Source organism: Oncorhynchus clarkii, chromosome 13 (assembly GCF_045791955.1).
Source record: "Oncorhynchus clarkii lewisi isolate Uvic-CL-2024 chromosome 13, UVic_Ocla_1.0, whole genome shotgun sequence".
Lineage (NCBI taxonomy): Eukaryota > Metazoa > Chordata > Actinopteri > Salmoniformes > Salmonidae > Oncorhynchus > Oncorhynchus clarkii.
The window spans coordinates 56,793,316-56,815,906 of record NC_092159.1 but is presented as its reverse complement, the minus strand read 5'-3'; the positions used below and the strand labels follow the sequence as shown (position 1 = coordinate 56,815,906).

The following is a 22,591-nucleotide window of genomic DNA, read 5'->3' as shown; positions in this document are numbered from 1 at the left end:
ACTCCAATTCCCTTTGGAGTTTAACTAAGTCATAGGCCCGCCCCATGAGCACAGACATTCATCTGGCATCATGGGACACCCCTTTCCTAGGTTCTGGATATAACCCCCACCTTGGGAATTTCCCAGTAGACCAGTACCTCAATCACAAAGGGAGCTAAGGTTTGAGTAGAGACCATGGATTCCTCGTTGCTGAATTCTTAAACATACCACGTGGTTAAACTCTGAGACTATCGATACTGACAGAATAAGAGCAAATCTTTGATACCAATTACTAGTCTGCAGCTAGGAATTCTGTACCATTGAACGCGAAGACCGACAACCGCCGAAACATCTATTCTATAAGAACATTTCGGAATGTTACTCTATTCATTCTAACCAAAGACTCCAGGGACACAGAGAGATGGGGAGATGAACTTCCAACAGAAAGAAGGACGATTACAACAGAGATCATGACGACACACTGAGCGTAAATATATATATTGATTGCAATTATTCCCGAATGAGTGAGCGTTCATGTGCAAAGGATTAGCATTTCAATTGTTATAATTATCAACCTTGTAGTGTCTTTTGTCTTTCGCACCCTTCTCAGTCCCTTTGTCTACCAAGCCGCCATACCGGTTTAGCCCACTAGGGCACATCCCCTATCATTTCCTTGTAACCATATCTACTTTGTTTGTTTGTGCATTTCTGTGATTATTTAGTTAGTTAAAGGCTAGGGGGCACTATTTTCATTTTTGGAAAAATAACGTTCCCAAAGTAAACGGGCTATTTCTCAGAACCAGATGCTTGAATATGCATATAATTGACAGCTTAGGATAGAAAACACTCAAAAGTTTCCAAAACTGTAAAAATATTGTCTGTGAGTATAACATAACTGATATTGCAGGCGAAAGCCTGAGAAAAATCCAATCAGAAAGTGACTCTTATTTTGAAACCTCTACGTTCCTATTCATCCCTATTGACCGTGGAAAGGGATATCAACTAGATTCCTTTTTCTATGGCTCCCCTAACGTGTAATGTCTAACAGCCACTAGACATAGTTTCAGGCTTTTATTTTGAAAAATGAGCGTGAACAACAACATTGCGTCAGGGGTCAGGTGGTGGCTCTCAGAGTGATTTGTGCGTAATAGACAAAGGCGGCCATTGTTCCTCTCGCTCCTACTGAAAAGCCAATTGTCCCGGTTGATACAGTGGGGCAAAAAAGTATTTAGTCAGCCACCAATTGTGCAAGTTCTCCCACTTAAAAAGATGAGAGAGGCCTGTAAAAAAAAATCCAGAAAATCACATTGTAGGATTTTTAATTAATTTATTTGCAAATTATGGTGGAAAGTATTTGGCCTTTGTTGGCAATGACAGAGGTCAAACGTTTTCTGTAAGTCTTCATAAGGTTTTCACACACTGTTGCTGGTATTTTGGCCCATTCCTCCATGCAGATCTCCTCTAGAGAGCAGTGATGTTTTGGGGCTGTTGCTGGGTAACACGGACTTTCAACTCCCTCCAAAGATTTTCTATGGGGTTGAGATCTGGAGACTGGCTTGGCCACTCCAGGACCTTGAAATGCTTCTTACGAAGCCACTCCTTTGTTGCCCGGGCGGTGTGTTTGGGATCATTGTCATGCTGAAAGACCCAGCCATTTAATGCCCTTGCTGATGGAAGGAGGTTTTCACTCAACATCTCACGATACATGGCCCCATTCATTCTTTCCTTTACACGGATCAGTCATCCTGGTCCCTTATAAAATAGTAAAAATACAGAAAAACCCTGGAGTGGGTAGGTGTCCAAACTTTTGACTGGTACTGCATATATTTATACTAATGCATCTCATTCAGCCTCACTCAGTGCTCTGTTGCAGAGGGGCTAGCCAAGGGATACCTCTCCTTGATCTCCTCTGGTTGTGCGCAATTGTTTGCACGTGATTGCTGTGTGCTCAAAGGTTCTGCTCAATCTTTTGGATGGGTAAGTGAATACATTGGGACAGCACACAACAGCAGGGCATACTGGTATGGTCAGGCAGCTTCAGCCCCTTTTATCAATAATGTCTATCTGCGGACTACAGTAACTACAAGCAACATCCCACACAAAACATGCATTGGTACGTCATTATCCGACTTGCCCTCTCATTGACAACTGTGTATTGATCAGAGGCCAGGTTGCTTGTTGCATCTTTAGCATCTTTAGCATCTGTAGCAGCTAAAGTAGCGTTTAGGATCATTAACATAGCGGTTAGGATTATGAACATCGTAGAACTAGCGTAGAGTTTGGGATAATTAACATAATTATCCTACCATGGTTAAGATAAGGATAGTGGTTAGGATTATGAACATCGTAGAACTAGCGTAGAGGTTGGGATAATTAACATAATTATCCTACTATGGGTAAGATAAGGATAGTGGTTAGGGGAAGGATTAGCTAACATACTAAATAGTTGCAAAAGGCTTGTGGTTAGCTAAAGTTGCTAATTAGCTAAATGTTATGTTTGTCCCAGGTGCGATTCGAACACAACCTTTTGGGTATTCCTTAAAACCCTCAGGTGGCTCTACTTGGTGTGTGTTGTGTGTAAATTGTCCCTGCACGAAAATCCCAACACACGGCCAGTGTGTGATCCGCAGATAGACCTTTCTCCCCTTGGGTGCTGCCATAGAGATACGTTAGTATGTCTAGCCCAAGAACACTCAATGTCATTTGCCACATATTAATCAATGTCTTATCTCCAGTAGCTTTGATTGGACTAATGTGTCAACTTCGTTTGTCTTCTAGCTAGCTGAAATGTCATGAATCACGTCAACTTCCTCTTCACAAATTATTTTCAAACTTTGCGTTATGAAGGAAATGTAGCGATAAAATGTCTGTGCTCATCAGCAGATGAACATTCAAATAAGACCTCTGTTAAAAGAAAGAAAGCTGGAAAGAATACTCAACCAATGGTTTGGATGGAAGCAGTGGCTAAAAGCCGTTTTAACTAGCTATGTGTCTTGTTTTTAATGCTTGATGGGTGAATCCAATCACTTTTTGACCAATTGGTCAGAAAATGACTTTTTGGAGGTGAATGCCAAAACACTCAGAAGATACCTCACCATACCATGAGACATCCATGTCTTCATCACTGGAAAAGATACAGTTGAGTTTGATATCAGTTAAAAGCTTACAAACAGGGTGGTCAAACAATTGTATAATTTATTTTAAAAAATATTAAATTAGGCCATTTAACCTTTAACATCAATTATCTAAAAACACTTAAACTCACTTTTTTAAATATATATTTGCATATGTTGTATCTTAGACCCTAGGTTTTTATGTGGTGCCTACCAACATGCTCTTGAATACAGGGTGGATGTCATTTCAATCATAGAAATATAATTTTTAGAATGGACCTATCCCTTCAGACCACTGCAATTTTAGCTGGTACACCATTGAAATTGAAATGGAAATGTAAACTTATAATTACTACCACAAAGATGGTGGACGGTCCAGCCACCGTTGAATGTCGACTTAAATGGTCATGTCTATTCCATTATCTATATTTCTATGACTTCAATAGATCTTCTATTAAAGACTGACAGTAAAAATGTAAACAGATATTCCTATTCAAGTCAACATTCTCTGATCCAATCATCTTTGTGGTACCATTTGAACGTTGAAATTTCAATTTGATTCCCATTTTAGTACATTTATCTGCCATAAGACAACCACCCTGTATTCAAGAGCATGTTGTTTCAACCGATGGCGGGCAAAACACAAAAACCTCAGATCATGTAAAATAAGGTCTAAGCTACGACATATGCAAATATGAAAAAGAGTTTTAAAAAAGTACCATTTATATTTATTTGTTTTAATAACGTTTTTCAATCAATTCTAAAATAGTTTGAAACCTTGTTTATAAGCTTAAAACGATATCCACTTTTTGTCTTTTCCAGTGATGAAGACATGGATGTGTCATGGTATGGCGGAGTATATACAATAAGTAAACTTTGAGCACCTTTATCTCTTGAATGTTTTGGCATTCATCTCCAAAAAGACTTTCTGAGCACTTTTTACATGGGTACACCCATCTAGTACCAGGTCGGACCCCCACTACCTCCAGAACAGCGACTCTACAAGGTGGAGAAAACGTTTCACAGGGATGTCGGTCCATGCTGACGCAGTCGCATCACAAAGTTGCTGCAGATTGGATGGCGGGAGATTCATGCTGTGAACAGCCCGTTCCATCTCTTCCCAAAGATGCTCTATTGGGTTTGGTCAGCAAAAATGTTCAGATACTCTGTGGTGTTCAATCATTTGTCAATTGGTATCAAGGGACCTAACATGTGCCAGGAAAACATTCCCCACACCATTACACCACCGCCACCAGCCTGTACCGTTGACACCAGACACATGCTTACACCAAATTCTGACTCTGCTGTCAGCATGATGTAACAGTAACCGACATTCGTCAGACCATGTTTTTCCACTCCTGAATTGTCCAGTGTTGGTTATTGCGTTCCCAATGGAGCTTCCTCTTGTTTTTAGCTGATAGGAGTGGAACCCTGTGTGGTCGTCTGCTGCAATAGCTCATCTGTGACAAGGATCAACAAGGTGTGCGTTCCGAGATGTTGTTCTACACACAACTGTATTATTTATCTGTTTGCTGTCTGTTAGCTTGCGCAATTCTTGCCATTCTCCTTCAACCTCCCTCATCAATGAGCTGTTTTCACCCACAGGATTGTGGCTGACTGGATGTTTTTTGTCGCACCATTCTCTGTAAAACCTAGACACTGTCGTGCGTGAAAGGAGACACTGAATCCTGCGTGCCTTCCTCCAACGATCATACCACCTTCAAAGTCACTTAGGTCACACCTTTTGCCCATTCTAATGTTCAAACAATAAATGAATGTCTCAATGCCTGTCTGCCAGCTTTATATAGCAATTGCCGTGACTCACTGTATAAGTGCGATCCATTTTCATGAACAGGGTGTACCTAATAAACTGGCTGGTGAGTATATGTATGGAAGGTTTCATTCAAATCAAAGGGGGTGCTGTCAAAAAGTGATGGAATCTAAATGGATTTTCCCTGATAGACTGTTTTCATTTCCCATGGAACTTTAAACAATGCAATGGTTGAAGCAGAGCAGAAGCTTTATAAACTTTATTCTTAGCTGGAACATGACATTTTGAATTAAAATTAACTTTACTCTATGAAGTATGTTCGACTACTGTGGTCTTCCTTTGCAATTAAATCTAAAGAGATATTGGAATCAGCCTACGCACCGATCAAACAAAATATAATAATGTTTGTGTGTCACGCAAGCTCATTTCTGGGATTGGTTATTATGATGGTGCATTTAATGGGTTTCGATGCATATTAGCTTTTTTGATTGAGTTTGTCCCACCAATATTTTCATGTTAAAATCTCAGACCCGGCTCACAGCACACAGCTGGTGAGGTGAAGGGTTGAGGGTGAACCCCAGTAAAGGTGTGAGGTCCAGATCATCCTCTGTTACTCCAGGAGGAGGAGAGAAACGAAAGCGCTGCAGGAGGGAGGTGAAGAAGAGGAAGAGCTCCATCCTGGCCAGACCCTCCCCCAGACACACCCTACGACCTGCGAGAGAGACCAAAGATACAGAAAATAGCATGAAGTCTGTCCAAAAGGCTACCAGAATTGTTCTACTTCTTGCAATGAAATTGTGTTTTATAATGAAGTTAATCTACCTGCAGAGAAGGCCATGAAGGCGTCCCTCTTGACAAATCCTCCCTGCTCATCCAGAAAGTGTGAGGGGTTAAAGGTGTTGGGGCTCTCCCATTCGCTATCATCCTGTAGGACCGACGTCAGTAGAGGAATCACAGATGTCCCCTGCAGTGAGAGTGAAGCATAGGACCCCTTATTTTCAGAGTAAAAGTAATGAAACTTTGTTTAATAAATGTGCACACTCAAAAGGAGTGGATGCAACTTCAGGCAGAAATATATACTTATGGCATGCCCATACTACAATATCATGTGTTGTGATCTGGATGCCGTCTTTTTGCATACCCCAAATGTGGAATCCTTACCGATATCATGGACAGAAATGGTTTGAGAACATTCCAAAATTTGAAAGATACATACAACTCATTTTTTCTATATTTACAACTAAAGTCAGCTATGCTGGTCTACAGAGTACCTTGGGAATCCCAACTACCAAACCTTCCAGTGATAGATTTATAAATACACTATCTGGGCTCCCAAAAGGACTGATCTCTATAATATATAAACAACTTTTGGAAAGCTCATATTCTGAGCTAGCCATTTAAACAGTATGGTCCACAGATCTAATTCAATCTGAACAATCCTTTAACTGGAACAGAATATAGATGTCACGTATACTCCCTCTCCGGCGCACTAGGTCGACAGGCTGCTCATTATTATACACACAAACCTGTCACCATCATTACGCGCACCAGCACCTCAGACTCACCTGGACACCATCACCTGCCTGATTACCTTCCATATATTACTCCCTTTGGTTCCTTCCCCAGGCGTGGTTTCTGTTTCATGTCTGTGTATTGTTTGTTCTTGTTTTGTATTATGTTTAGTTTATTGATTAACTCCCTGAACTTGCTTCACGACTCCCAGCTCACATGTTACAATAGAAAAATATGACCTTGGCATCCTGTAATCACAACCATCAATTTATACAGGCGGGGTGGGAGGCTTGGTTTCCAGGTTGGGAAGGAGGATGCGGGTTGGATAGGGACTGAAGGGGGGAATGGATTGGGCTTCTCTTTATATGCATTTATTTTATTGTTTTTTGAACCTGTAACTTCCCTTCAGGAAAAAAGACAATTTGAAGTTGGTCACAAAATAAACACAGAGATTTGGATATCCAGGTATCTGACCTTTTTGATGAAATATCCCTGGAAGGTGACATCTCGGCTGGTGGTGTGAGGGATGGACATGGGTACAATGTTGGCCAGTCTCTGGGTCTCATGGATCACTGCATCAGTGTAGGGCAGGTTCTTCCTGTCCTCTACCAAGGTTTGACGACTTCCTATAACCCTGCTGATCTCCTCCTGGACCTGATCTGAGACAGAAAGGAGGGAGGGTTGGAGTTAATACAGTGAAATTTACACTGAGTAGACAAAACATTAAGAACACCTGCTCTTCTTTCCATGACAGACTGACCAGGTGAAAGCTATGATATCTTACTGTCTCTTGTTAAATCCACTTCAATCAGTGTAAATGAAGGGGAGGAGACAGGTTAACAAAGGATTTTTAAGCCTTGAGACAATTGAGACATTATTTAACTAGGCAAGTCAGTTAAGAACAAATTCTTATTTACAATGACGGCCTACCAAAAGGCCTCCTGAAGGGACGGGGGCTGGGATAAAAATAAATGTAAATATAGGACAACACACATCACGACGAGAGACCACAACACTATATAAAGAGAGACCTACCACAGCATGGTACTAACATTATTGGGCACAGACAACAGCACAAAGGGGAAGGTAGAGAACAATACATCATGCAAATCAGCCACTGTCAGTAAGACCGTCCATGATTGAGTCTTTGAATGAAGAGATTGAGATAAAACTGTCCAGTTTGAGTGTTTGTTGCAGCTCGTTCCTGTCACGTTCTGACATTAGTTCCATTGTTTTGTCTTTGTTTTAGTATGGTCAGGGCATGAGTTGGGGTGGGCAGTCTATGTTCTTTTTTCTATAATTTGGGATTTCTGTGTTTGGCCTCGTATGGTTCTCAAGCAGAGGCAGCTGTCAATCATTGTCCCTGATTGAGAACCATACTTAGGTAGCCTAGTTTCACTTTTGAGTTGTGGGTGATTGTTTTCTGTTGAGTGTTTGTATCTGCCCCAGACAGAACTGTTTCGGTTTCGTTCGTTCACTTTGTTGTTTTTGTTCAGTGTTCTATTTCTTTATTCAAAATATGGACACTTACCACGCTGCGCATTGGTCCGATCCTTGCTACTCCTCTTCAGGTGACAAAGACGCGAACCGTTACAGTTCCAGTCGCTAGCTGCAGCGAACTGAAAAGACGAGCGACCCTGGGATGTGTGCGCTTTGGGGACCTTTAACAGAATGTGACTGGCAGAATGGGTGTTGTATGTGGAGGATGAGGGCTGCAGTAGATATCTCAGATAGGGGGGAGTGAGGGTTTTATAAATAAGCGTCAACCAGTGGGTCTTGCGACATGGATTGTGTATGCGTTTCATTCAGAGGTTGAATGGGCAAGATAAAAGATTTAAGTGCCTTTGAATGGGGTATGGTGAAGGTGCCAAGCGCATCGGTTTGTATCAAGAACTGCAACGCCGCTGGGCTTTTCACACTCAACAGTTTCCCGTGTGTATCAAGAATGGTCCACCACCCAAAGGACATCCAGCCAACTTGACACAACTGTGGAAAGCATTGGATTCAACATGGGCCAGCATCTCTATGGAATGCTTTCGACACCTTCTAGAGTCCATGCTCCAACGAATTGAGGCTGTTCTAAAGAAGATGTTCCTAATGTTTTGTACACTCAGTGTATAAACCTGAGTTAACGTTTAACCTTCATTAACCAAGCCATCCTTGTCTAATTTCATAATATATTCTTCAATTTGGCCCTTTGCCAATGTTTATAACTTGTAATACCATGAGTGCTTTACTGTTTCATGTCTGTGTGTCACAGGTGGCACCTTAATTCGTGAGGACGAGCTCATAGTAATGGCTGGAATGGAATCGAACACATGGTTTCCATATTTTTGATACCACTCCATTCCAGCCATTATTATGAGCCGTCCTCCCCTCAGCAGCCTCCTGTGGTGTGTGTGTGCGTACATGTGTTTGTGTTTATATCTATTCTTACCCTGTATATGGGGGTACTTGGTCATTAGCAGCAGACCCCAGCGCAGGGTTGTCCCGGTGGTGTCGGTACCAGCAGAAAACAGGTTACCAACACTAAATACCAGGTTGTCGTCATGGTAGAAAGAATCCATATTGCCAGATTCCTAACAGAAACAGACCCTCAGATGACATAAGTAATGTACAGTCAGTCTTTCCTCAACTCTTAGCCAAGAGAAACTGGTATGCATAGTATTGATATTAGCCCTCTGATTACAATGAAGAGATAAATGTGTCATGCTGTTCTGGGTAGATTAAGTTGCCCCTTCTTTTGACTGGACAATAATTAAGATAAGATCAAACTAGCTTGCTTTGTGGAGAGTGGTGCTTCTACACCTGCATTGTTTGCTGTTTTGGGGATTTAGGCTGGGTTTCTTTACAGAACTTTGTGACATCAGCTGATGTAAGAAGAGCTTTATAAATACATTTGATTGATTAAAAAAAGCAGAGCATCTATTTATCACGAAAAGTCCTCTCCTCATCTTTACAATCATTGAATCAATATGTTCTGACCATGAGAGTTTACAATCTAAAATAACACCAAGTAACAGCCACACCATTGTATCAATACCTTGCTTCCTTTTTTAGATGTTCAGGACCAGTTTATTACTGGCCATCCATTCTCAAACTGACTGCAACTCTTTGTTTTATTGTTGCTGTGATTGCTTACGGGTTGAATCATCAGCTTACATGGACACCGGTTCTGTTTAATGCCAGTATCAGGTCATTGGTAAAAATAGAAAAGAGTAGAGGGCCAAGAGAGCTGCCATGCAGTACACCACACTTTACATGTTTAACATTAGAGAAGCTTCCATTAAAGAAACCCCCCTTGGGTTCTATTAGATAGATTGCCATATTGTGGATTCAGAGCTGAGGTTGAAAAGCCATGACACATAGGATTATTCAACACGTTATGGTCACTAATATTAAAGGCTGCACTGAAAACTTTTTATTATACATTTCTTTAAACCAATCATCAGTCATCTGTGCCAGTGCATGTTCAGTGCCCTTCTTTATAAGCATTCTGAAAGTCTTAATTTGTTTACAGAGAAATAGCATTGTATTTGGTCAAACACCATTTTTTTCCAACAGTTTGCAAAGAGCTGCCAGTAAGCTGACAGGTTGGCTGTTAGAACCAGGCCTGAGGACAAACACTTCTCTGGGGTCAGATTAAAGACATGACAGTTGTCAATGCCAGGAGGTTTGTCATTATTGATCGACAATAATTTCTTCACCTCACCTTCAGCCAGTCAGATGTGCAGCCAGACTTATTAGCCACTCCTTTTGCCCCCATCTCTATCAACTATACAGTTTTTCAATTCCTCATTAATCCATGGAGCCAGTTTCTTAAAAGGTACATGTTTATCAATAACTAGAAGAAGCAATTTCATAAATGCATCAAGTGCAGCGTCTGGATGCTCCTTATTAATCATATCAGACCAACAAATATTTTTTAACATAATCCACATAAGAGTCACAGCAAAATGTGACTTCTTATTTTTTAGGTATTTTTCTTAAAACATCATTGTTGGTTAAGGGCTTGTAAATATGCATTTCACTGTTGTATTTGGCACATGTGACAAATACAAAAGATTTTCAAATCAAATGAAATTGTATGATCTCATACACTATTTTAGTCCCATCTTTTAGAAGCACATAAACTATAAACCATTTTTTTATTTAACTAAGCAAGTCAGTTAAGAACAAATTCTTATTTACCATGACGCCATACCCCGGCCAAACCCTAACAATGCTGGCCCAATTGTGCGTCGCCCAATGGGACTCCAATCAAGGCCGGTTGTGAGCCAGCCTGGAATCAAACCAGGGTCTGTAGTGATGCCTCTAGCACTGAGATGCAGTGCCTTAGACCTCTGCGCCACTCAGGAGCCCCCATCAAGCATTTCACACACATTATCTGGATACTGACCGTTAGAACTTGGTGGCCTATAGGAGCTACACTAAAATAGGCTTTAGAGGAGGCAGGTGAACCTGCAACCACAACACTTTAATAACACAAGATCCTCTCTAAGCATTACAGGGATATGGCTCTGAATATGTACAGCAACAACTCCCCCATACGCATTCCTGTGTCTTCTGTAGATGTTATTTCATTGTATTGCTAATGATGTATCAAATGCCTTATCGACGCGAGTCTCATAAATGGCTAATATATGAATATATATCTGATGTTAGCAAATTCATTGTATTAACCTTATTTCTAAGGCTACATATATTAATATAGGCTATTTTTAGCCCTTTCCTGGGTAGTTTATCAGAGATAGACATAATATGGAAAATAACAAAAAAGCTAACAAAACAGATAATCAACACATTCTTTTAAATCAGCTTGAGGAACTGTTTTAGTGTTTGAGTCTGAGTTTACATGTGATTCTACTGATACAGAGAACTATTTAGATCCTCCCTCAGCTGGCATTCAGTCATATACGTCATTTAAATTAAATTATGTTGAATCAACATCGAATAGATGTTGAATTGACGTCTGTGCCCAGTGGGATGTTAGTGTTGGACAACTGAAGTTAGTTGTGTTTTTCGGCAGTAAAGTGAACCACAAGGTGGTGTAATAAGTCCTATAAACCCGGCAGTTTGGTTCTTGGATACTGATTGTCCGAATGTCTTGGTAATTTAGACAATATACCACGAGTGTGCCGCAAAATTACTCGTTTACTGTTCTAAGTATGTTGGTAACAAGTTTATAACACCAGCAAGGCACCTCTGGGTTTTGTGGAATATGGCCACTATACAAGGACTGTATACAGGCACTGCACTTCGTGTCGTGCAGTGCCTTAGCTGTGGTAAATTGACCAGATACCACACCCCCTCTGACCTTATTGATTAATTCTATTCTGTATAGTCATACTGAGCAATATTAATGCAACACTTTTTTATGAATGAGTGAGGTGCAGATTCTGCATGAAGTCTTCATACCTCCAGGGTCTGCTTTCGGACGAGGAACGAGTCCACAAAGCCTCTACACATGTGAGGGTTCAGAGTCTCCTTCAGGCCCCTCACCAGCTCTGTCACCTCCATCTTCATATCAGCAATATTCTTTTTCAGACGTGTCAGGTTGTTTATCCACGGACCCAACCAGGGAAACATGTTGTACATCTACACAGAGATTCAGGTAGAATACGCATAAAACATTTGATATTAATTATAACATAACACAACTATGATTAGATTATTAAATGCATAAATTCAAATGTGATACACATAAATATGCACAAAAGTACATAAATGTGACCAAACACGGAACATAGACAAAAAGTATGGCGTATAACAACACCCACATAACATAAAATCAATTTCACACGGAGGGGAACAGAGGACTAAATACATGCAGTGTGATTAGGGAATGAAAACCAGGTGTGTATGGAACAAGACAAAACAAATGGAAATATGAAAAATGGAGCGGCGATGGCTAGAAAGCGTCGATCGCCGAACGCCGCCCGAACAAGGAGAGGAGCCGACTTCGGTGGAAGTTGTGACAACTATTCTGTAAAAATAACATATTGCTTTTCCTGCATACACAAAACCCTCAAACAGACCTCATAGGCTCTCAATATAGCATATTTAATTAGTTGCCTGTTGATGGTCCTATAATATAGGCCTCCCTAACTAACCAATATGAGTACAATATTATAATAACATAATATTCACGCCTGGCCCAAAGGACAATCTGCTAACAGTTGTCTGAACTTCAAAGAGCCATGGAGGTGAACAGATAAGTGAACATACACAGTTGTAATATATTTTATGCAAACCGATACGATATGGAATCACAATTTTTTTAATATAATTTTGTATATCGGTGCCCATCACTAGTGATTATTTAACCATATTATATATAATAATTGCAATGATATAATTAATAAAATATTTTAGCCATTTAGCAGACGCTCTTATCCAGAGCGATTCACAGTTAGTGCATTCATCTTAAGTGTCACGACTTCCGCCGAAGTTGGTGCCTCTCCTTGTTCGGGCGGCGTTCGGCGGTCGTTGTCCCCGGCTTTCTAGCTGCCACGTTTGGAGCTCTACCTGGCGACCGTCCACCCGGCTCCCTCGGGACACCAGAGCGTGTCCGCTTTCATCTACTGTTTGTCGGTGAAAGCGCTTGAGTGGGCCAAAGCCGAATGGGGAGGAATTGGTCCGCTATAAGGATTTCAACCGCCGCTTCCGGGCAGTCTTCGATCATCCACCTGAGGGGAGCGCGGCGGGAAACGCTTGTTCCATCTCAGAAAGGTGATGAGGAGCACACAGAACTTCGCACTGGACTTCAGGACCCTGGCTGCCGGTGCGGGATGGAATGAGAGGGCCCTGATCAACTATTACCGGTGTAGTCTACGTGAGGATGTTCAGCGGGAGCTGGCCTGCAGGGATACCACCCTTACCCTCGACCAGCTGGTGGATTTATCCATCCGGCTGGATAACCTGTTGGCCACCCGCAGACGTCTGGATCGGGATCCGTCCATTCCATCCCCCAGCACCTCCGATCCTATACCTATGGAGCTCGGGGTTGCTGCTCTAAGGGTGACTGGAGGGGGGGGGGGGGGGTGTTTCCTGCACCACCTGTGGCCACAGAGTGCACACTGCTGGTCGGCGCTGGGGAGATTCCCCAGGGAGTCGAGGCAGCAGGCAGGGCACTGCACCCGACTCACCCAGAGCTCCCTGTTGCGCACGTCAAATCAAATCAAATCAAATTTTATTTGTCACATACACATGGTTAGCAGATGTTAATGCGAGTGTAGCGAAATGCTTGTGCTTCTAGTTCCGACAATGCAGTAATAACAAGTAATCTAACTAACAATTCCAAAACTACTGTCTTGTACACAGTGTAAGGGGATAAAGAATATGTACATAAGGATATATGAATGAGTGATGGTACAGAGCAGCATAGGCAAGATACAGTAGATGGTATCGGGTACAGTATGTACAAATGAGATGAGTATGTAAACAAAGTGGCATAGTATAGTATAAAGTGGCTAGTGATACATGTATTACATAAGGATACCGTCGATGATATAGAGTACAGTATATACGTATGCGTATGAGATGAATAATGTAGGGTAAGTAACATTTATATAAGGTAGCATTGTTTAAAGTGGCTAGTGATATATTTACATCATTTCCCATCAATTCCCATTATTAAAGTGGCTGGAGTTGAGTCAGTGTCAGTGTGTTGGCAGCAGCCACTCAGTGTTAGTGGTGGCTGTTTAACAGTCTGATGGCCTTGAGATAGAAGATGTTTTTCAGTCTCTCGGTCCCAGCTTTGATGCACCTGTACTGACCTCGCCTTCTGGATGATAGCGGGGTGAACAGGCAGTGGCTCGGGTGGTTGATGTCCTTGATGATCTTTATGGCCTTCCTGTGACATCGGGTGGTGTAGGTGTCCTGGAGGGCAGGTAGTTTGCCCCCGGTGATGCGTTGTGCAGACCTCACTACCCTCTGGAGAGCCTTACGGTTGAGGGCGGTGCAGTTGCCATACCAGGCGGTGATACAGCCCGCCAGGATGCTCTCGATTGTGCATCTGTAGAAGTTTGTGAGTGCTTTTGGTGACAAGCCAAATTTCTTCAGCCTCCTGAGGTTGAAGAGGCGCTGCTGCGCCTTCTTCACGATGCTGTCTGTGTGAGTGGACCAATTCAGTTTGTCTGTGATGTGTATGCCGAGGAACTTAAAACTTGCTACCCTCTCCACTACTGTTCCATCGATGTGGATAGGGGGGTGTTCCCTCTGCTGTTTCCTGAAGTCCACAATCATCTCCTTAGTTTTGTTGACGTTGAGTGTGAGGTTGTTTTCCTGACACCACACTCCGAGGGCCCTCACCTCCTCCCTGTAGGCCGTCTCATCGTTGTTGGTAATCAAGCCTACCACTGTTGTGTCGTCCGCAAACTTGATGATTGAGTTGGAGGCGTGCGTGGCCACGCAGTCGTGGGTGAACAGGGAGTACAGGAGAGGGCTCAGAACGCAACCTTGTGGGGCCCCAGTGTTGAGGATCAGCGGGGAGGAGATGTTGTTGCCTACCCTCACCACCTGGGGGCGGCCCATCAGGAAGTCCAGTACCCAGTTGCACAGGGCGGGGTCGAGACCCAGGGTCTCGAGCTTGATGACGAGCTTGGAGGGTACTATGGTGTTGAATGCCGAGCTGTAGTCGATGAACAGCATTCTCACATAGGTATTCCTCTTGTCCAGATGGGTTAGGGCAGTGTGCAGTGTGGTTGAGATTGCATCGTCTGTGGACCTATTTGGGCGGTAAGCAAATTGGAGTGGGTCTAGGGTGTCAGGTAGGGTGGAGGTGATATGGTCCTTGACTAGTCTCTCAAAGCACTTCATGATGACGGATGTGAGTGCTACGGGGCGGTAGTCATTTAGCTCAGTTACCTTAGCTTTCTTGGGAACAGGAACAATGGTGGCCCTCTTGAAGCATGTGGGAACAGCAGACTGGTATAGGGATTGATTGAATATGTCCGTAAACACACCGGCCAGCTGGTCTGCGCATGCTCTGAGGGCGCGGCTGGGGATGCCATCTGGGCCTGCAGCCTTTGCGAGGGTTAACACGTTTAAATGTCTTACTCACCTCGGCTGCAGTGAAGGAGAGACCGCATGTTTTCGTTGCAGGCCGTGTCAGTGGCACTGTATTGTCCTCAAAGCGGGCAAAAAAGTTATTTAGTCTGCCTGGGAGCAAGACATCCTGGTCCGTGACTGGGCTGGGTTTCTTCCTGTAGTCCGTGATTGACTGTAGACCCTGCCACATGCCTCTTGTGTCTGAGCCGTTGAATTGAGATTCTACTTTGTCTCTGTACTGGCGCTTAGCTTGTTTGATAGCCTTGCGGAGGGAATAGCTGCACTGTTTGTATTCGGTCATGTTACCAGACACCTTGCCCTGATTAAAAGCAGTGGTTCGCGCTTTCAGTTTCACACGAATGCTGCCATCAATCCACGGTTTCTGGTTAGGGAATGTTTTAATCGTTGCTATGGGAACGACATCTTCAACGCACGTTCTAATGAACTCGCACACCGAATCAGCGTATTCGTCAATGTTGTTATCTGACGCAATACGAAACATCTCCCAGTCCACGTGATGGAAGCAGTCTTGGAGTGTGGAGTCAGCTTGGTCGGACCAGCGTTGGACAGACCTCAGCGTGGGAGCCTCTTGTTTTAGTTTCTGTCTGTAGGCAGGGATCAACAAAATGGAGTCGTGGTCAGCTTTTCCGAAAGGGGGGCGGGGCAGGGCCTTATATGCGTCGCGGAAGTTAGAGTAACAATGGTCCAAGGTCTTTCCTCCCCTGGTTGCGCAATCGATATGCTGATAAAATTTGGGGAGTCTTGTTTTCAGATTAGCCTTGTTAAAATCCCCAGCTACAATGAATGCAGCCTCCGGATAAATTGTTTCCAGTTTGCAGAGAGTTAAATAAAGTTCGTTCAGAGCCATCGATGTGTCTGCTTGGGGGGGGATATATACGGCTGTGATTATAATCGAAGAGAATTCTCTTGGTAGATAATGCGGTCTACATTTGATTGTGAGGAATTCTAAATCAGGTGAACAGAAGGATTTGAGTTCCTGTATGTTTCTTTCATCGCACCATGTCACGTTAGTCATAAGGCATACGCCCCCGCCCCTCTTTTTACCAGAAAGATGTTTTTTCCTGTCTGCGCGATGCGTGGAGAAACCTGTTGGCTGCACCGCTTCGGATTGCGTCTCTCCAGTAAGCCACGTTTCCGTGAAGCAAAGAACGTTACAGTCTCTGATGTCCCTCTGGAATGCTACCCTTGCTCGGATTTCATCAACCTTGTTGTCAAGAGACTGGACATTGGCAAGAAGAATGCTAGGGAGTGGTGTGCGCTGTGCCCGTCTCCGGAGTCTGACCAGAAGACCGCCTCGTTTCCCTCTCTTTCGGAGTCGTTTTTTTGGGTCGCTGCATAGGATCCACTCCGTTGTCCTGTTTGTAAGGCAGAACACAGGATCCGCGTCGCAAAAAACATATTCTTGGTCGTACTGATGGTGAGTTGATGCTGATCTTATATTCAGTAGTTCTTCTCGACTGTATGTAATGAAACCTAAGATGACGTGTGTATGAATAGAATTTCCTGAGTTTCCCCCGCATTCCCAGCATAAGGCGCTAGTAGATTCAGGCGCAGCTGGGAACTTTATTGACCGTCAATTTGCACTTAGATTAGGGATCCCTATTGTTCCTGTGGATGTGCCCTTCCCTGTACATGCCTTAGATAGTCGTCCTTTAGGGTCGGGCCTGATTAGGGAGGTCACGGCTCCACTATGTACGATGACGCATGAGGTTCATTAGGGAAGAATTAGTCTCTACTTGATCGATTATCCTGCGTTTCCTGTGGTGTTGGGGCTTCCCTGGTAGGCCTTTCATGACCACACTATTTTGTGGCAACAGAGGGCTCTCAAGGGATGGTCACATCAGTGCTCAGGGAGGTGTATAGGTGTTTCCATAGGTGCAACTACGGTGGAGAGTCCAAACTAGGTCTCCACCATGCACACCCCCCCTGAATATGCTGATTTGGCTCTCGCCTTCTGTAAAAAGAAGGCGACTCAACTACCACCCCCATCGACGGGGGGGATTCTGCAATAAATCTCCTGGTAGATGCAGCACTTCCCAGGAGTCACGGGTATCCTCTGTCACAGGAGGAGACGGTGGCTATGGAAACATATGTCTCCGAATCTCTGGGACAGGGATACATTCGGCCTTCCACCTCACCTGCCTCCTCAAGTTTCTTTTTTGTGAAGAAGAATGATGGAGGTTTACGCCCTTGCATTGACTGTAGAGGTATAAATCAGATCACAGTGAAGTATAGTTACCCGCTGCCTCTCATAGCCAGTGTGACAGAGTCTTTGCATGGGGCACGATTCTTCACCAAATTGGATCTCAGGAGCGCTTACAACCTTGTGCGTATCTGGGAGGTAGTCTGCTTGGACTCAAGGCGTCGGGCGAGGGGCCTTCAGTACCTCATGGAGTGGGAGGGGTACGGTCCGGAGAAGAGATGCTTGGTGCCGGTGGAGGACATCCTGGACCCTTCCTTACTGCAGGAATGTCACCATCTCCACCCGGACCTCCCTGCACCTCGTCCTCCGGGTCGTCTAAGAGGCTGGTGTTGGTGCGCTGCTGGAGCCGTGCGTCAAGGGGGGGTACTGTCACAACTTCCGTCGAAGTTGGTGCCTCTCCTTGTTCGGGCAGTGATCCGCTAGCTGCCACCGATCTATGTTTCTTTTTCCATTTGTTTTGTCTTGATTGTACACACCTGGTTCCCATTATGTTAATATTTATTCCCTATTTAACCCACTGCTTCCCACATGGTTTTGTGAGTGTTTGTTCTTTGTTTAGTGTTCAATACTTCTGTGAGCTGATGTGTTTTCCCTACGTTGAAATGTTTATTTTCGAGTAAAGTATGTCTTTTACTCAGTTCTGTGTCCTGCACCTGACCCCGTCCTAACCGCTGCACATTGACACATGACACATTAGATAGCTTGGTGGGACAATCACATGTCACAGGTATAGGGTGTGGGGGGGGGGGGGGGGGGTTTATTTAAGATACTTTTTGAGGAGTTAAAGTTTCAGGTGTTTTCGGAAGATGGGCAGGGACTCTGCTGTCCTAGCTTCAGGGGGAAGCTGGTTCCACCATTGGTGTGCCAGGACAAAGAGCTTGGACTGGGCTATGAGGATTTTATTTGATATGTTATACATCATGAATATTGTATATAATGATTTATAAGCAGCATAGTAATGGGTTATAAACGGTACAATAATGGTTTATAATAAGTTTACTGGCACATCAAGTAAAGTATAAATGAGTATGTACATTTTAATTTGCAAGAATTGATAACAGGCGTCTGTTTCCTAGTTTTATTGATTGCACTGAAACAGATTTTTTTTTTTTTAAACAGTAAAAACAAAATGGTCTGAATAAGCAGACTACCTGAATTGATGCAGAACCTGTAAGGTGAATACTCTCCTTGGCCCTGTCCGCCATGCCTGTGAATAGTGGGTCAGTGTATTCAAACCTGCTGCCATAGACAATGGCTGAGATTATGTTGGAGACGGCATAAAGCACAGACTGGGTGGTGTCAAATGCCTTACCTGTAATAGACAAAACATCTAATTAATTACAAAATAAGCTTTCCAGAACCCACACAATCACTTAGCTATTTACTAATAATGTGGTTAAAATAGCCTGATTTTAGCCTAGGCAACCCTGAAAATACATCATACTACTTCTACTACTAGTGTAGAGATACTGATTCTCTTACCCTCATGTTTTTCCAACACTTCAATCAGGTAGGGGATTTCCTCTAAGATTTTCTCCTCACTCCCTTTCTTGCCCATCCCAAAGTCTCTAAGGTTTGTCAGGGCAAAGCGCCTCATCTCTTTCCATGAGTCTCCATTGGCAAACAGAATCCCTGTAGAGAATGTAGTTTGTTTCCATGACAATTTAAAGTAATAATTATAAATAAATTACTATAATATGTCATTTCATAATGAGCATGTACCATATATATATGTATGTATGTATGTATATATATATATATATATATATATATATATATATATATATATATATATATATATATGTGTATATATATATATATATATGTGTGTGTGTATATATGTGTGTGTGTATATATGTGTGTGTATATATATATATATATATATATATATATGTATATATATATATATATGTGTGTGTATATATATATATATATAATCTGCCAAATTATCTCTGCACCTTTTCTGGTCAGGATAATCTGTGTCTATTTAAGACATTTTAGACATCTATATTATTTGCAGCAGATTAGAGTAAGAACATTTGATGAATTGTGGAAACAGCCTGATCTCTGCATTCACCATTCTAGTCTGATCTCTGCATTCACCAATCTAGTCTGATCTCTGCATTCACCATTCTAGTCTGATCTCTGCATTCACCATTCTAGCCTGATCTCTGCATTCACCATTCTAGCCTGATCTCTGCATTCAACATTCTAGTCTGATCTCTGCATTCACCATTCTAGTCTGATCTCTGCATTCACCATTCTAGTCTGATCTCTGCATTCACCATTCTAGTCTGATCTCTGCATTCACCATTCTAGTCTGATCTCTGATTTCACCATTCTAGTCTCAAATGTCAGAAATGAGTGGTATTATTTTAAATGAACTTGTCAGCTATTGGATCACTTTCAACCAATCAGAGGACAGCCTAATTCAAGCACAGTAATTGGCAACATTGGTTGTTGTCCTAAACCCAACCATTGTTTCTGAGAGGGCACTGATTGGACCAGCCATTTTCTGGCTTATTCCAAAAGCCAATCTATTGGATAAAGGGCAGGCTGATACATGCAGCAAAACAGAATGGTGAATGCAGCAATTAGACTTGCTCCACCAGGCTAGAATAAGACTTTCAACAGATTGTGATGCATTTCATTTCCAACTCATCTCAAAGTGTCTGAAAGTGATTGTGTAGCTCAATAAAGTTTATTTAAAGTAACTGTTAGGTGAAAATCTCACTTTTAAAAGTTCATAATTTGTTAACTCATACCCACAATGTTGTTGACTCATCCTATGCTCATATTTGTGGCCAACACATAAATTGGAGAACAAACGCATGGATTTCTATTTTAGCTTGTTCATAGACTGCTTACAGAAATCAATAAGACAGGTTGTCATTTGGGTGAACTATCCCTTTAAGAATGGGACATAGCCAGCAGAAGAGTAAAATATCATTACCATGTCCTTGGTTGAAATCATAGAACACAGGAGTGATGTCCCTGTCCCCAAAGTCCTCTGCCTGGTTGACCAGCGCCTGCTTGACCGTCTTGTATCCTGCCAGAACAACCACTTTCTTGGGTCCAAAGTGAACCGTGAAGATGGAACCATATTTCTTGGAGAGCTGGACAGATAAAGTTTACATAAAGTACACCATAGACTCAGTTATGTCTCGTAATGATATATGACTAAGCACATAACTGGACACCACATACAGCTTGTTTAACATGTATCAGTCAAGAAATAGAGTGAAGACAGTGGTTTACAGTTGATGTCAGACCTTGGTTCAAATACCAGTCAATGTAATTAAATTACTTACAAACAATTAGTATTTAGACAAAGTTTTTTATTGGAAATACATTTGGAAAGTATTGGTGTCGAGCTCCCGCTCCCAATGTCACCGGTCTACTAACCACTGGTCCTGGCAACCATCATTATGCACACCTGGCAACCCATCATTATGCACACCTGGCAACCATCATTATGCACACCTGGCAACCATCATTATGCACATCTGGCAACCATCATTATGCACACCTGTGACTCATCAGTCACACCTGGACTTCATTACTCCCTTGATTACCTACCCTTTAAAAAGCACTCTTCTGTTATCCGTCATCAGATAGTATTGTTTATGTTTCCATGTCAGAAGTCTGGTCATGTCATTAACTGCACCGGTCATTAACTGCACCTATGTTACAAGTGGCATGTATTTACAACTACTTGTTGTTTTATTTGATGTAGTTGTTTTGGCTGTGTATTAGAAAATACTCAAAACACAAAATGTCAAATACTTAAGTACACTATGTACTTGAACCCAGGTCTGTTATAACAAGATCCCTGAAGGAATATTCCAAGGGTGCATCTCGGGCGCCGAAGACGTGGATGTCGATCTCTGATTCAGAGGGATTGTGTTAAATGCGGAAGACACATTTCAGTTGAATGAGTTCAGTTGTACAAATGACCAGGTATCCCCCTTTACTTTCAATATTCTAAAGTGACCTCATCTCTTTCCTTGCAACACATTGGTCACTGTCACAAAGTATTTTGTCCATAGCCTGGTTCCCAACAAAAAAACAGATCTGGGACCAGGCTACTTGGGTAGGATATATATATCTATTGAAATACACTACAGAATAGAACACTAAACAACATTAACCAGCTAAAAGCATATACAATGTGCCAGAGTTCATTCATCAGTTTGCTTACTGAACTTTCAAACCTGGTGAAATAGCAAAAAAACTACATACAGTAAGTGAGATAAAACAGATCAAATCTCACAGATCAAATCAACATGTTTTGTTCTGAAAGCAACGGATGACTTCATCTTACCTCGCAGAGAGTGCAGTAGGGCTTCTTGAGGTCCAGCTGGAGCATGTTACCAAGCAGGGGCAGCGGCCTGGGTCCTGGAGGCTCCTTCCCCTGTTCCTCAGAGCTGGAACCAGAGGAGCGGAGGTAGAGGACCAGCAGAAACAGCACAGTACCCAGCAGTGTCACTGTGCTTGATGTCTGTAGAAGACCTTCTATAAGAGACATCTTCAGACTGAGCTCATACACCTTATACTGGGCTAAAAATACAACACACCAATGCTCCGTTATGGAACAAGTGTGTGTGCTCAGAGAACTTCCACAACAACAGAACTCCAATGAATGCTATTTGTATAACCTCCCCACACCACTCTATTTGAGCAAGATGAGAAGAGGGAGGGTACAACCTCAGAGGAGGAGCTAAACAATGCAACTCCAGCAGGTCTGTCTACATATCATATAATTGTGAAACTCACATGATCTCATCTGCAGGTCATTGACAAACTCTCCATATGATTTGTGTCCTGGTCTCTCCAAAAAAGGTAATACATCGAAAGGCATTTATACGCCTTTATAGACCAGATTAACACATGTAAACTTTATTTCATCACCAAAGGGATGGTGAGGGTTACATAGATAGA

At 42.6% G+C, this 22,591-nt stretch overlaps 1 protein-coding gene across 1 annotated transcript; it reads right to left on the bottom strand.

The window, feature by feature from the left end:
* Positions 1 to 5,107: 5,107 nt before the first annotated feature.
* Positions 5,108 to 22,370, bottom strand: LOC139365154 (cytochrome P450 2K1). The gene is made up of 9 exons (XM_071102588.1): positions 21,975 to 22,370; positions 20,604 to 20,766; positions 19,133 to 19,282; positions 18,802 to 18,962; positions 11,794 to 11,973; positions 8,813 to 8,954; positions 6,850 to 7,034; positions 5,686 to 5,827; positions 5,108 to 5,575 (listed from the first exon to the last, which is right to left on the bottom strand). Exons 1-9 carry the CDS (start codon positions 22,176 to 22,178, stop codon positions 5,388 to 5,390), a joined length of 1,515 nt encoding a protein of 504 aa, XP_070958689.1. The 5' UTR covers positions 22,179 to 22,370; the 3' UTR covers positions 5,108 to 5,387.
* Between the last annotated feature and the right edge of the window lie 221 nt (positions 22,371 to 22,591).